Source organism: Ambystoma mexicanum, chromosome 3p (genome assembly GCF_040938575.1).
Source record: "Ambystoma mexicanum isolate Mex_15411 chromosome 3p, UKY_AmexF1_1, whole genome shotgun sequence".
Lineage (NCBI taxonomy): Eukaryota > Metazoa > Chordata > Amphibia > Caudata > Ambystomatidae > Ambystoma > Ambystoma mexicanum.
The window spans coordinates 1,143,972,845-1,143,989,571 of NC_090925.1; the positions used below are offsets into that span (position 1 = coordinate 1,143,972,845).

General features: G+C 44.3%; 1 protein-coding gene across 2 annotated transcripts in view; it reads right to left on the reverse strand.

Moving 5' to 3' along the window:
* FSTL4 (follistatin like 4) overlaps window positions 1–16,727 on the reverse strand; it is a 2,447,383-nt gene that overhangs the window by 324,941 nt on the left and 2,105,715 nt on the right. For both annotated transcript variants that reach the window (XM_069652538.1, XM_069652539.1), the window contains exon 8: window positions 1,971–2,091. In XM_069652538.1, coding sequence (XP_069508639.1) covers window positions 1,971–2,091 — 121 coding nt within the window. The remainder of the gene's footprint in view (window positions 1–1,970; window positions 2,092–16,727) is intronic.

Genomic DNA, 16,727 nt, shown 5'->3' on the forward strand with positions numbered 1-16,727 from the left:
ATGGCCTGCTGGCTGGGACCTCTAAAACCAATTTGAAATCATTGCTGACCATACCGAATGGCGTAGTCAGATCTGCAGAAGGTCTCAGAAGGATGGCACATATTTTCGAAGCCAGGAGAGAGCTCCATTTGCTCCCTGTGCGTCATAGAATCTGACACAAAATTCTATCTTTAATGCAAAAATGCCGTTCTGGATACGCTCCTGGTTACCTTGCGATTCATGTACATGGAACTGTGGCATCCACAGCACACAGATCCAACGGGAATAATAGATCTCAGCAAGCACGCATTAAACTAAAGACCTTTGGTGGCACAAGCTTTAACTACTATGTCACTGAGATTTGGAACAAACTTCCACCTTTCCTGCAAGAGATTACTAATCCGAGCAGCTTTAGGAAAGCCATAAAAACCTATTTGTTGTACTGCAATGACTAACTGGGTGCCCTGCTACCGCATAGCCCACCTGGATCTTGATTACTTTTGAATACTAGCATGTTCTGGCACTTCTTATGTTGTTTTGGCTTGTCTGTTTTTTTGTGCATACTGAGGCCTGAGGGCTAGTCGCGCATTATATGAAATTAAATATATACATAAATAAAATGACTCCCTTTTATGCTTTTGTGCCTCCAGGTCTGCCTACCATTGCCTTTCACAGCTGCCTCCTTCCCCATTTTACCTGCCGCTCTGCTTCTTCTTGCCTTGCCATCCATGCCACCGCCCCTTCTTCGAGTCCACCCTCTGTGGGAGTACTCACATCTGTGTACGAAAATTGGTGCAGCATGCTTATTGGAGTGGAAGGATTGGGGTTCCATTCACCTGAGTGTAATCAGAGCAGACTGCGTGGGTGCATGGACCAAGCCTTCTTTAATATCACCAATCATCATGGTTTTAATACCTGTACATCTGCCACTGCCAAGTGAACCACCATTGAGTACAACTTCCACAGTGAACCCCTGCGCTAGGCGCACTAAGTGACGCTTCACGGGCCCTGCCCGGCTTGTATTCAGAGGAGCAGTAAGGCTTATTGCTATCTTTACCAGCTCAGGCTGCCTCATTAGGATGGGATAGATCAACAGTAGGGCTCCGATTTACTTAATCGGCAAAGCAACTCTTAAAGGGGAAGACAGTGGGTATACATATGATTTAGTGACAGTCCTCATCCACTGCCATGGGGAAGGATGGGGCGGATGAGGGGGTGCTCCTATCCCTTTTTCAGGCCCAGCTTCAATGTGCATGTGGCGGCACCTGGACCCCATGATTTGTTTCGTTTTTTTTTCTTCTCTCTTGATTCAACCATATGAATAAATCCTTTGGTTCTTTCCATCCTCTTCCAAAGCAGCTCACTGCAAGAAGATGTCATTCACACTTGAAGTACTCCCTGCGAAAACATAGCTGCTTTATCGTGACTGAAGTGTATTCACCTGGTCCCTCTGAGCGTTCCTACAAGACCTGGCACCGAGTGTGCTCTCTATGAAAAGTTAGGAATGGCAAACGGTCAAAAGGTGGCATGCAGCCCCTTAGCAGTTATGTTGTACCATGGCAAACTAAACTCGAGAGGGGAATATCGGTCTCTATGTAGCCATGTAGCCACTGACCTCAAGTTAACTTGATTAGTCAGTTATTAAGTAAACACAAAAAATACAAAGCATCACTAACGGAACAACAGTGGGTAGAGTGCACAGACTGATATTATTAATCACCAGAACCATAAACGTACACCATGGCAAACTACGTCATGCCTGACATTCAGCCGGTTAGCCGTTATGCTGCACCAATTCACTATCAGTCTCAGGTAATTCATTCAGTTTAAGCATGTTTTTTTTTATATTTTCCTTATCTATAAGCTTTAATACAGGTGAACAGAACAGGACAGCTAGGGTGGCAGGTATGTGCTGGAGTCAACACGTTTAACATTTGAAATTGCCAAAAGGCAAGATTTGCAGCAGAGTGCCATATGTGCCATTTACTAACCATTCACCTGAAGGATGTGGGTCTGATAAAGATCTTCATATCCATAGGCATGGCACGTGTAGTTGCCCATGTGAATCGTTGTCACTTTGGTGATATAGAGGGAGTTGTCTTCTCCAAAATCCTGCACAGAAGCAAAAAACATGATATGCTTAGCTGGTCCAGTTTGCAACGTAAAGCCATACTCATGAAACAATATGTACAATAAAGGGGATCGTAGACTTCCAGTCATTATAGCAAAGATTATGTAACTTATTTGTTAAGCATTTTAAAGATTTTGCGCAAAATATACATTCCTTCATTTACACCATGTAACTGGGAATTGTAATCAACATGTCAACCATCAAAACACTTTGCATTTTTCACAGAGCAATTCACAGTCAAGGAGCAGAATTCCTGCAAGACGTAATCTACATCTATAGACCAAAAACAACCCTGCGGTCTAGAGATTACATACGTCTTGAACCCAAACAATATTTGAAAATGAAATAGGGTGAATCAGCCTTTTCAACACATCTCAACAAAACTTTGGAACTTCTTCTCCAAGGGAATATGACCGGACCTTCAGGAAAGTACTAAAAATATGGCTCTTTGATTTGCTGATGTAATTCACCAAACCATGACCCTTTTTCAAAGGGAAGCACAACTCTCGGATGCAGAGAGGTACAGCACAAAGAATTTCTCTTGGCTCAGTGTTTCCAGGTAATGTGATCCAAGCAGATTTGCCTACCAATAAAAGTGACACCTTACATCGCCAACCACCCTACAGTGGGTTTGGATTTACTCAACAAACAAACTGTGTGACAACAATTCAACCTTATGCCACGAGGATAACCTCCTTTTGTCCACTAATTCTACTAAACATCTCCATACTGTTGCAAACACACCACTCAACAAACAACTATATCACCCGCATTTGTGAAACAAAACACCCCACACCCACGCTGACAAGAAACAGCAAAAACTCCACTCCTACAATAACTCACACAATCATAACACTGTCAATCCATGCCTACGACACAGGCACACAAGGCCTCCCATACAGTCTCAAGCACCCACATTGCAACTGACCCATAACATATAGTAGCCCACCTGCACACAGTAAATGGTTTTTCCAAACTGAAATTACCAACACATCAACTGAGGCATGTCTGCACTCTCCCACTCCTCCCACCAATAAACCCACCACTCCCTCTTATTTGCAGATCTGCCAGAGTGCCTGGCAACAGTGTGCTGTATAATTTCCATTAACATAGCATAACATGTAAGAGAGTCAAATTATAGGGTTGCACATGGTTGAATTACACGGGCCATATTCTTAAAGAGTTTATTTCACTTGGAAGCAATACAGCTTTGTAATTGTGTAGAATGACCCACACACTCCTCTGACATAAACACCTTGCATATTTCCTCAATGTGTATAATGTCATTTGGAGATAGTGGTGAGCTGAGTGAGTGACATACATATCCTAGAGCACACTCCTGTTTCTGCAGAAATGTATGCAGCTATTAGTGGCAGAGGAAGGTATTGGTGTTGGGTGGTGGGCCGCTTCTAAGGGGGCACCTAGAATCTAAATGATTCAAGATCAGTGACGGCTGGTGAATATTTTTAGTGGAGGTGCCTAAAGATATCCCAAAAATGGCAAGAGTGACTGAGTGTAGCATGGGTGCATAAAATAATCTTGGGCTTTGCCATAAAATTTACAATTGGTCTTTTAGACTAATATGAAAAAAATCAAATAAATGCCACGCCACTAACAGTACACGGGACCATTTTATAATATTTGTATAAAGCTTCAGACACAATCTAGCTATACAGGTCATGAAAGTGATTTACTGTGACCATTACTGTCAGATTGTGGTTGCAGCTTCATACAAGTGATTTACAGCTTTAAAAGGACTTACACGAAGCTGCACCCACAATCAATCTATGCCAAGAATGTTTACTGTACATCATTTACTTGAAGGTGAGGCCACAATCATTCGATGGCAGTAATGGGCACTTTAAATCACATGCATGAGGCTGCAGCCACAATAATCTATGCCAAAAATGGTCCCTTTAAGTAACGTGAATGAAGCTGTGGCCACATCCAATATATGCCTTGAATGTCCACTGTAAATCGCTTGCATGAATCTGCAGCCTCAATCAATAAATGCAAGTAATGACCTATGTAAATCCTTTGTATGAAGCTGATGGTACATTCAAGCTATGCCAGTTATGGTCACTGTACCATATGTATATGGCTACAGCCACAGCCAAGCTATGCCTTTAACAGTCAATAAATCAAATGCATGAAGCTGCAGTCTCAATCAATATACGCCAGTAATGATCACTGTAAATCAATCCCACAAAGTTGTTAGCACAATCATCCTTACACGTGAGCCTCAATCAACCTATCCCAGTAATGGTCACTGTAAATCACTTTCATGAAGCTGAGCTCACATTATATCAGCATTACTACCCCCACTGCCACACAGACACATGCACATGTAGAATCCATGCTTATACACATGCCCAGACACCCACACACAGTTGCATGTGTTTAAACACACAGACATACGCACACTCCCTCTGACATGAACAAGCCCATACATGCGTGCACCACAGACTACCTGAAAACTCTTGCATGTGCACATGCATGCATAGAGTACAAAACTGCCCACATGTTTCTAAACGTTTAATCCCCCCATGTGTTTGCAGCACTGAGAAGGGAGTGGGCTCAGGTGGGGAACAAATTCAGGCATTGATTGCTTGCCCTGGAAGTACTTCAACACACAAGGCATGCCGGACACCGAGTTCACAACTTTTTGGTTTCTCAGCAGCCTGCCTCCGGACTACCATGTGCCCCGCCCCGCACATTTTGTTGTGTACATGCTTAATTATCTGAATACAAATGCAATGAGACAGTGGCAGCCCTGCAGGAATCAGTATGGGTGCATCAGGCATAGAGGTGGGGCCCAAGTGGGGGAGAATACCTTCTCTGTCCACCTGGCTCTGACATTGGCAGGGATGCGACAATCCCTGCTACTATGTCCCTTTTGTCTGGTCTCTGCTTTCCACATCTGAGCACAAGGTAAATGCAATACAGGCAGGAGTCTGAACAGAGCAACACCTGGACTTTACAGTCCCAGATGAAAACCCTCGTGCAGTGCAAGAGCATTAAAATAATTAAGAAAACATGTTTCCCTTTTGGAAGAGGACTAGATAGAAATGTACAAATGACATCAGTTCAAGGCACTTTGAGGCCCATCAGTGCAATTGTGCAGCCTGTGCCCATGTGGATCAGGCCTGGCGTTGGCTCTCCGCCAACATCTTGCAGAGGGCCACTGAATGTGTGAGTTTTGGGGACCTACCTGGCACATATGCAAAATCAGGCTGGCAGGGGGTCTCCTGCACCCAAAGACAGACCATGCACACGAGTTCCCTATTGAAGTGTGTGAATTGGCCCCTAAGCGTGCTGCTTTTCTCACACAGGAGCAGAAATACAGAAGTGTGTTATTATACACAAACTAAATGGGCACAATCATGCTTTTTCGAACTATGATCGGTCTTTTGAAAAGCTTTCCATCATGTGTGGGTAAAAGCTCCTACAACCATAAATAATGAGGATTTTGCAAATCTCTGAGCAGTTCCATGGTCAGGAAGAAGTGTCACGAGCCAGGGGCTGGGCAACTTTATGGGGACGCAGAGCTCCAACGAGATGATTCTCTATCTTGCTAGGGTTCCGGCGTTCCTTTTAAGGCATGTTCTGTCGCCCATCTCTCCTAAATATAGGCTGTACCCAGCCAGCCCACCACGCATTTAGATACGCCTGTACAACGTTGCATGGTGATGCCTGCCTGGTTTACATTAACATTATGCTGAACGCAAGCACGCGGAAAGTGCAGTCGTCATATTAATGTCTGCATGCCATGCTAGTTGTGGTGTCATCAAAACTAAAAAGATTACTCCTAATACCTCACTACTGAAAATAAATCTATCACCTGTTTAAAAATGAAAACAAAAACAAGACCTTCATTTCTGTCTGTGAAATTGATTTGGATATTGGCAGTGAGGTCGATCTCGTAACATATGGTAAGCTTTCTCAATTACAGTTTTAAAGTTATACAACTCATGCGTGTCATTACGGTGGAGTACATGACATCCTTTTTAAAAGGAGTACTTTGTTTTTCAGGTGAACATCTTCCATAGTGCCTCTTGTGCGGTACAGTCGCAAAACGAGCAGCAGGTGCTGAGCTCTCCTGCAGACCGACTTTTATCGCGCATGTGCACAATAGAACACGCGGCCATTTTGGAAGTGGTACAGTGCACAGTCTCTAATCTGCCTCCTAATGTGATTTGGGAACTAGTCAAACCTCCTTAAACTTCCTGAAAGATATGCAATCGCTAAAAATAAAACATGTCGGGTTGAGGGATTGAAAATGCCCTTCAGACGAGCAGAACACGTGGTAAACTTTATGTGACGCCTTAGCAAACCTCAAAGTCTGCTTCGCATTCTTCAAGGGGTTCGATTTAAGACTGACAACTACGACTTGACGGGAAATTCTGAATATGCAGGTGCCTGTCTTTCTCAATTCACGATCCAAGTAGCCGAAATTCGGAACAAGCAACGCGTTCTGTTCTTAATAGTGAATGGAAAGGGTGCCATTTGGATTTCGTCTATTATAATGACATTCCATTAACATCAAAGTGGCCAAGGATTGCATGAAGGCCGAATCGTTGGCCGAATCGTTTGGATAAAACAGCAGGCAGGACATTGTATTCATTGTTTGTATAGTAACAAGTCAGCACATCATATTTATGTGGGCAGACCAACTATCTGGTGCTTGTGAAATGGCAAATACGACGTTTTAGAAGTATTTTAGGCAATGCACTACATTCATTGCGTGTAAAGGAGCGTGTTGTCTTTTTGCAGGCAGACCAAATACTTATTGCTTGTGAAATGGCAAATAAAATATTTGAGAATTATTTTATCCAAGAGACTGCATTTAATGTGTGTAACATAGAGTGTGGTCTTTTTGTGGCCAGACCAAATATGTGTTTGCTTGTACAGAAAAAGTTAATTTTGGTGGCAGGAGGATATTATATTCAGTGGCTGCAACTCCATGAACCACCACTATGTGGCCAGACTAAACACTTCTTGCTTGCAATGTTGTGGATAAAGAGTCATAGGTAGGAATGTGCATTCAGTGGCATCAACAGAGTCGTGGTCTTACTGTGAACAGAACAAATGCTTGTTGGTTGCCTAAACAAGTCGTATTATTATTTGGTGCTAGAAGAAGAAATTCATTGATTATGAATATAAAGAGCATCGCAGAACAGCAGGAGATAGGGCATTACATTTTGCAGCTACAAATCTCTGAACCATAGTTTTGTGGGTAGAACAAATCCATGTTGCTTTGTGAAGTTGCAGATAAACAATGTTTGATTTGATTTGTACATGACTCTTCTTGGAACACTTTTTTTTCAAATTAAACTTTATTGTCATTTTAAAAAAAACAATGCACAGTACTGCCAGGTATCATTATCAAGCCACAGAGGTCCACATAACAATGACACCCAACACATGTTCCCCCTGTTTAAATCCCATTCCCCCACAACTCTTGCTGTCACAACCACCCGACTCCAGTAAGTCTCCAATGAGTATGGTCCGCCCGAACCGTTCTGATTTACAATCCGGCATTTCATCATTGTCTCGTGCCTTTTAAACCTCACAGTTCTTGCACATTTATAAAAGTACCACCTTGCACCGCCTCCACCCCTCCTACCATCCCCTTCACCAGCCCTTTGACCTCCAGTTCAGGTTTCCATTGGCATGTAGCTGTTCTTGAATTCCTCCCCATTACGTTTCAGCCCCTGCACCCCTGCCATGTATAGCTGCCGTAATTCTCTCCCTCACGTATACACTTTTTCCGACATTTACCCATTCCTTCTTCCCGGTAGCAGTAACCTCTTCCTGTACCGTGCCAAACATGCCCTGCCCTCTGATAATAGAAAATGTGCTAGTCGTGTGAGGCTAATGTATTCCCTTCACTGCCCTATAGCCCAAATAATACCAGTGGTGTCTTCCTTCGGGGGATTCCCTCCAGTTACATAATCAATCCAAGTACCTCATCCCAGTACATTTGAACCCTCTAACAGCCCCACCACTTGTGCCAGTAGTCGGCCCGTTCCTGACATTCATGCCAGCAGAGAGGGCTTCCTCCTGGAACATCTTCGAGAGCCGCACTGGGTCATATTGCCATCTATGGAGTAGTTTATTCAAATGGAGTTTATACTGGCATGCAATTGAAACCCTATACGCTCTACGACACATCTGGCCCCACAAGTGGTCATTCAATTCCACTCCCAAATGTCCTTGTCCTTTCCTACAAAGCTTGTCCATGCGTCCTCTGCTCACTTCCAGTGGTGCCAGATATAAGGACGAAATTAAGCCTCTCATCCCCTTTTCGAGTCCAGGACCTTCTCCAGCAGGGGAAGCTCCCTCTGTATCAAATCCTTCCAGGGCTCCGCCGTGATCACCCCCTTCAGTTGAAGGTATGAGAACACAGAGTTTCCCTATTCCCAGAGCTCACTCCAAGTCTACCAACGAGATGAAGCAGCCATTCCTCCACAACTGGCCAATCCTTGTTCACCCCGCTTTGCACCATGTTTGAAACTACCTGTCCAGGTTTAGTATCAAATCCCTCATCCCCGGAACTCACATGTGGCTCACCGGGGAGGGCCACATTGCCACCCTCCTCATCTCCAGGCCCTTCCTCCAAATTACTCCTAGAATAGGATGTTCCCTGATCCTTCTCCGGACACGATCTCTTGGTAAAAAGATTAACCCCCCAACCGTCCCTGGACTATGGTACAAATTGTCCAAATCCACCCATTGGGAGTCCCGCCATTCCCTCTGATGTGGAATAAGAACCCTGAGCTGCACCGCTTTGTAGTAGAGGTATGTGTCTAGGAAGCACACACCCCTCTCTCCTTCGGGAGTATCAGTACCTCATATGCCACCCTGGCTTTTTTCCCCTGCCACAGAAACTGCAGGAGGCAGCCCATGACCTCCCAAAAGAATGAGTCTGGGATATGAATTGGGAGCATTTGAAATAAATAAAGTATTCTGGGGAGAAGGTTCATCTTTACTGTGTTTAACCATCCCAGCCATGAGGTCGTCAGTCTGCCCCACCTCTCCAGGTTGTCCAATAATCTTGTTAACAGAGGGGTGAGTGGGAGTTTGCCTCATATAGATCCCCCATCATTCTCATGACATTTATCTCCAGGTATCGCAGTTTTTCCTCATCAATCTTCATTCTCAGTTCGGTTAGGGCGTGCCTATTGATCCAGTGTGAAGAGGATGGATTTCCCTTTGTTAATTTTAAAGCCAGCAAAGACCCCATATTGCTCCACTATTTCCACTGCCACTGGGACAGAGGACGCCAGGTCTCTAAGATGCAATAAGATATCATCGGCATAAAAACCCAGCTTATATTCCACACCACCCACGATAATGCACTCCACCCGGGAGTCGCTCCACAGCCTCTGCACGAGGGGTTCCAAGGACAGCACAAAAAGAAGCAGTGAGAGGGGACACCCCTGTCTGGTGCCCCGACCCAGCCCAAACCATTGTGATAAATTCCCATTTGCAGCCACAAAGGCTGTCAGTTCTGAATACAGTGCCATGGTTCCCAGCAGGAACTTTTCCCCTATTCCAAACTTGATAATAACCGCCCTGAGGCCACTATGTCAAATGCTTTTTCTGTTTCATCTGATAGGAGTATGTGGTTGCCTCACCCGTCTCGGGCCCTTTTGATCAGATGGAGGATTTTAAGCATTGTGTCTGGCCCTTGTCGTCCCCTAATGAAGCCAGCCTTGTCTGCATGCACCAACTTCGGCATTTGTGGGCATCCAGCCTGGTTGCAAACACACGTGAATAGCTTTGAACCCACTTTGAGGAGAGAGATCAGGCAATATGAGCTACATAGCCTGGGATCCCTAACCTCTTTAGGTATAATCGTGATGAGTGCCCATATAAACGATCTCGGGGCCCGTCCGGTTTTCTGTTTTCCAATATGCTATGTCTTGTAAAAGCCTGCCGTGTACCCGTCTTCCCCTGGTGCCTTACCCAAGTGTAATTTCTGTATTACCTGCATGATTTCCTCCTCCGTGATGGGGGTCATCCATCGACCTTGTCTCTTCCTGAGTCAGTGCTGGAAGGGACACATCCTCCAAATATGGTGGCAACTCATCCCCTGATGGCAGGTCCCTCCCCATATATAGAACCTCATAAAAGTAAGCAAAACCCTCAACTATCCCCCAGGTGATGTCACTAGGGTGCCCTCCGGCCCCTCCAAACCCGATATCCAACTTTCCACCCATTGGCCTCGCAACCACGATGACAACAGAGCGTCTGCCATATCCCCTTTTCATAATACTTTTGTTTTAGGAACTGGAGCTTCCAGACTACCCTTTCTTCTTCTAAAAGACTGAGTCCCTCTTGCCCCATACTTCCTCTATCCACTGTCCCGCCCCTTCTTCCGTTGCTTGTATTCTTTCCTCAAAGGCCCCTTTCTCTGCACGAAGCCTATTCTCCAACAAAGTCCACTCCCTCTTTTCACTTGCCCCCTCCCTGATCAGGAGACACCTCCATGTTGCCTTGCCCGGATCCCAAACCGTACCCTTTCCACCTCTCCTGTATCGTATTCCTTCATTGCCTCTTCAAACTCCTTCCTAAAGACTGTGTCCTCCCATAGGGACTTGTTGCTCCTCCATATGGTTTTACTATGACCCAGCCCAAGCCAGGGCAAATCATGGCATACCATGTCGTGGTCTGACCATGCAATCGGTGGATCTCGGAACCCTATGCCACCTCGAGAAGCTCTCTTGGCGCACACAAGTAATCTATCCTAGTATACGTCCCATGGGACGCAGAGTGGAAAGTGAATCCAGGGTGTAGAAGAAGTGCCAAGCATCCCATAAGCTGTGTGAGTTCGAGGTGCAGTGAAAAGTGACACAGTCTGCGGCAGGAGTTCTCAAAACTGCTTGAATTACGTTTTGGGAAGCAGAGAAAATAACATCAAGTGCAACCAGTTTGCAGAAGGCACGGCATATTCCCTGGCTTCCACTTTAAGGGGATGCCATGCAGAACGTAATGGGCTCCACCCCCTGCTGGCTTGAACTCTTTAAAAGTCATGTGTACCGCGAAGGCGGACACGAAGTGCGACGGAAAGTGATACAGTCTGTGTCAGGAGGTCTCAAAACTGCTTGAATTACGTTTTGGCAAGCAGAGAAAATAACATCAAGTGTAAACAGTTTGCAGAAGGCCCGGCATATTTCCTGGATTGAAAGTGTGCCTTCGGCATTAAAGGGACTCCGTGCAGAGCGTGACAGGCTCCACCGCCCTGCTGGCTTGAACTCTTTAAATCTCACGCGCACCACGAAGGCGGAAGCGAAGTGCAGCGAAAAGTGATACAGTCTGCAGCAGTCCGCGGTAGGATGCAGAACACAGGTAAGCGGGGCGATCTCTGTTCTTGTACCTGCTGTACCCGAGAAAGTACTGTGCTCATTGGGGAGCCTTACTGAAGAAGTAGGGGCTTAGTAGAACCATCATACAATTGACTTGGGAAGACATTTTCCTCAGAGACTGTCGGGCAGCAGCTCTTTGATCTGAGGAACTCTGACCCGCCCCTAAGAGATCTAGATACCCAGGGCGCTTATGTCTTTTATACCGGACCGTCACAAGGTATTTGAAGCTGTGAAGCTTGGCAAAATGCTAGTAGCCCAAGTGCCTTGCAAGTGTTTGCAAGGCAAATAATACACTAGAGACATGGATGAAAATCACATGGGGATAGATGATTTATCACCCTCAGTAGGAGTACTGGACGCAGGCCTGATAAGCTGTGTTAACATGGATGACAATGGGGGTAGACTCTCGGACCAACACTCAGAGACAACACCTAATGACACCGGCTCAACCTTACAAGAGCCACCAACTGACCTCATACAAATATATACCAATCTCCTTGCTTAGACATCCCAACATGTAGATTTGGGAGGGGAAGGTGAAAAAATAGTGGAGGCAAAGATTCCCCAGCCCGCCACAAACATGTTTCAAATTTTCAGCAAATTAGGAGATGATCAAGGGGAGAGTATGGGAGAACAAGACACACTGCACTCTAAAAGAGTGACACTTAAGAAGAAATTGAATCCCCAGGTAAAGACTGCAAGAAAACAAGTCCTCACAAAAGTAGTCCTGAATAGGCCAGGAGCTCAAACAGAGAAATCACTTACTCAAGGGCGAAACAAAGATGTCATTACTGTTCAAAATATACAGAAGCCAGTAAAAGCTGTTGTATTTGAAAGACCAAATAAGCTTTGATCTCTACATTCTGACGAGGAGAGGAATAACATTGTTAACCTTGACTAGGATGAATTGGAACAAGTCGAACCCTCTGAGGAATTTGAGCAAGCCCAAGTAGATCTTGATGACTTACTAAATCTTTCAACTTACTTGGAAGAGGAGGAGACAGTAAATCCTGATCTGAGAACAGTGACTCAAGAAGGAGGCCAAAACTTGAATGAACAGTTTGCTCAGGTGGATCAAAATACTCAGAGCAAAGAGGAAGAAGATAAAATAAATAACCTGCAGAAAGAAAACCACACAGTGAAAAATCAGGCAGAAATGGAAAGGGCCACTGAAAGAGGGTCACCAATAAAAAGATGGAAAAGGAGGTTACATCAGAATCCAGGAAATAGAAGTCGGGACTTTGAAGAAAACCAGAAAGGCTTGGATCAACTAGCCAGAGACAAATTCATGCCATTAGAACAAAAAAGGAAGGGATCAATGGAAGTAGAAACGGGCTTAAAGAGACAAGAAACAAGATTGTTAGTCTAGGATGAGGATACCCTTAGAATAACGAAGAGGGTAGAACAGCAACAAATCTGTAATATACACAGAATGGTTTTAGAGAGGGTTCTGAGAATCAATGACAAACTGACCTTGAATAGAGCCAATTTCGTGCAGCTCATACAGAGTGTGCCGGAACTAAGAGCAATCCAGTCAAAAGATCTACACTTGATAGAGTTTCCCAACGAACACAGGTTGGATATGGTTGTGATCTACATCTCTGCTCCTAAGGTTAAAGATATTTTAAATAGAGAGGGACACAGATTACTTACTATGGGCTTCTCTATCAAAGAGCTAGATGAAGAAGAATCATCCTTGACAAATACACAAGACGGTGACAACTGTCGAATAGACAATCAAAAGATAAATATACTAGAAAGACTGTGAAAGATAAAACGTCCTCCTGTGAAGAAGCGTTAGGTATGAATTTGGGAGAATGGAAAAATCAGCGCGTCAGCTGGGGTGTCCTGGGTATGGCAGGACACAACAGAGCACAGAACAAACACACGGGACAAAAAAGGAGTGGTGATGGTAACGAAGATTGAAGTTGGCTTGCAGGAACGCTAGTCTCAAAATAATAATGCCCACAGCAATTACGGACCACCCCATACGGAGAAATTGTATTTGGATCCTGGAACACTAAGGGCTTCATACACCTCTTTGGTAAAAGTGATGTGAGTTTCAAAGACTATGATGTCCTGTATTTGCAGGAAACGTGGCTGAGGGAGGCCCCGATTTTGGAAGGCTACGAAATCTACATTAATCCGGCCCAGAAAGGGGTGGCTGAGTGCCCAACATCGGGGCTGATAACGGCTATTGAAACGTCAAGTGGCCTGAGGATGACTAGCACTAATAATATATCTCCTCTAGTGTAGTTCATTCTATTAAATAACCAAGTAAGAGTTGACCAACAGCCTTGGGCTCTCTTAATCTGTAACCGTACTGAAATCCAGCCTTGACACTGGCTAAAGACTTCATATAAGTGGTCATGGATCATAGAGATGAGATGAGATGAGGGCTACTAGCAAAATACGTAGACATTTTGCTATGCGGCGATTTAAACATTAAATGCTTTAATAATTAGCTGGGACTTATACATAATGCTCCGATAAATAACTCGCCGAATATACAAAGAGGGTTACTTTGGTCGGAGGAACTAAGCAAAAAAATAACAATATCATCAATGAACACTTAAAGGGTGATGTTCCTTCAGCAAAAACCTGGAAGAGAGGAAAGCAATCGAAGATTTTGGACTATGTCTTCGCCAGTGACAGGTTCCAAGCTAAACTAGAAAGTATGAGGGTCCTAGAAACAAAATATAGCGATCATAATCTCATCCAAATAAGAGGGCGGATTGGGACTAAAGGCCATAACATTTCCCAACAACAACGGATACATTCTAAAATAGAGATCATTCTAGGAGGAAATCGGTGGAGGATTACAAGAGCCGAGCTGACAACTTTAATGGAAAAACGTACAATTGGCACATTAGAGGAAGAGGGGGATAACACTCTAAAAATGTTGCAGTATCCATTGACATTAAAAGCCTATGCTGAACAAAGTGGTAAAGGTACAAGAAGAACATTTTCTAAAATGCAGGAAGTGGCAGACAGGAAGGAGAGTTTAAAAAAACTGAAGTGGCTTGCAAAAAAATTACAGACCACTATATCGATTGAAGCATTTAGACTGGGAAAGCAGTCTTTCAAAAATTGGCTAAAATACCATAGAGCCCGATTATTTCAACTGGATGGTGAAAAAAAGTTAAAATGAGTGGCTAGTAAGAACATGGTCGAAATGTAGAAATTCTTTAATGGCATAACAACCCCACAGCAAGCTCTAATAGTGAATTTAGTTTCTGCTAGAGAATGGGAGGACTACTACAGACGACTATTTTCAAAGCATTAACACTTGTGTCTAAGGGCCGTACCAACCACTAACAACGTATGGTCCTTTAAGATCGATAAGAAGGACATTGTGAATCTGATTAAACAATCTAGTAAGTCAGGAGCTGAAGGCCCGGATGGCCTGACAAAAGTCATACTAAAATGAAACCCAGAGCAAGGGGCTGCATTCATGGTGACATTGTTTGAGAAAATTAAGCTGACAAAATCTATTCCACACTCATGGACAAAATCAATAGTGGTACCTATCTACAAGAAGGGATAGGTCGGATCCAAGAAATTACCGACCTATCGACCTTCTTGATGTGGTGGGCAAATTGCTTGCGAAATTTTGTTGAAAGAACTAAACATATGGAGCGTTACCACGAATCACTGAGACATCGGGCAGGCTGGATTTATCAAGGGCACAGGAACATCTCTAAATCTGTTCTTGATAAACCTACTCAAAAGCAGGGTGAGATCAAATAAGAACAAAAAAGAAATATCACATTGCATCAATAGACCTAGCACAGGCTTTTGACTCCATAGATAGAACAACTCTTTGGTCAAAACTGCAAACTTGAGGATGCCCGGCAGACCTCAGAGAAGCTTTGGAATTGCTACATACTTCAACTACATTCAGAGTCAGACTGGACAAGAAAGGATCCCTGAGCGACGAAATATGTACATCAAAAGGGTTAAAATAGGGATGCAGATTGGAACCAGCCATCTTTAACTTATATATTTCGGACATTGAAGAAGCATTCTCTGGTATTATGTGTTTCCCAACACGTATCTCAGGAATAGCCCTCAGTAGACTTTTATACGCCGATGACCTCCTGTTATTAGACCAAGCGGAAATAGGGCTTCAGCAACAATTAGATGTCTTGGTGATGTACGTCGAGTCGAATACATTGAAGAACAACCCAATAAAATCTAAGATCTTGACGCTGGGAGATGTCAAGGCAGTAAAAAGCAACAAAATAGCATGGTATCGGAAAGGAGAAAAAATACCAGAAATGTAATCTATGGTATACCTTGGCCTGAATCTTAACAGCAGCATCAACAACTTGTTAGGCCTGATAACAGCAAAATGCAAAACTAGGAACTTGGCATTTCAAGCTAAAATCATCAAACAGAGGTATTGCAAGTTTGTATTGACCCCATTATTCGAATTTTACAAACTAAAGGTCACGTCTATGTTAACCATTGGGGCAGAAGTGCTATTATCATTACCAGGCAGCTGGGGAGCAGGTGTAAGTGGATCTAGGTCACCTGGACTATGCCTCACCCACATGGTGCCTTCCTACTTGCCACTCTTTTTCACCACTTAGCAAGCCCCGCCCACCTGGTGCCTTCCTGCTTGCTTCTCTTTTCCCTACTTAAGGAGTCCTCCAGCCTCTTTTTCCTTTTCAGCTGGGGAGCAGGTGTAAGTGGATCTGGATCACCTGGCCTAAGCACCACCCACCTTCTTAGCCCTGCCTCTTCCTTCCTGCTCTTAACTCTTAGATCAAGGGCGTCTCTCGCCTGGGTGTCCAAAGAAAAGGGCAATTCCTGTTTGGACCTGTTCGGACCAGGAGGATCTAGGGTCCGACCCCCCTTCTAAGACAGCAGGTAAGCATGCACCAACATGTGTTTACACCCTCTGTCCCCACAGGCCATATCCACCCTTTCTGGTCCTCCCATGTTGTTCCCTTGTGCCCCCCCCTTCCCACACACAGGAGTCTGTCCTGATACATTCTGGTTTCACCATTACCGTCTTGTAGCCAATGCTGGATTTTACTTTTATGGACTTCATTGATTCACGGTGCATCACCCTTTCTCAACTCTCATGCTGGACTTCCTTTGCATCTTGTACTCATGTTGGCCCTGAATCACGCTATTCCCAACTTCATCGTGTATCCTGGCTCGCAACATTATGTGTTACTACAGACTTCTGGAATTGTATTCACTCTCCACTCTTGCTTCTCCACACTTTTTAACTG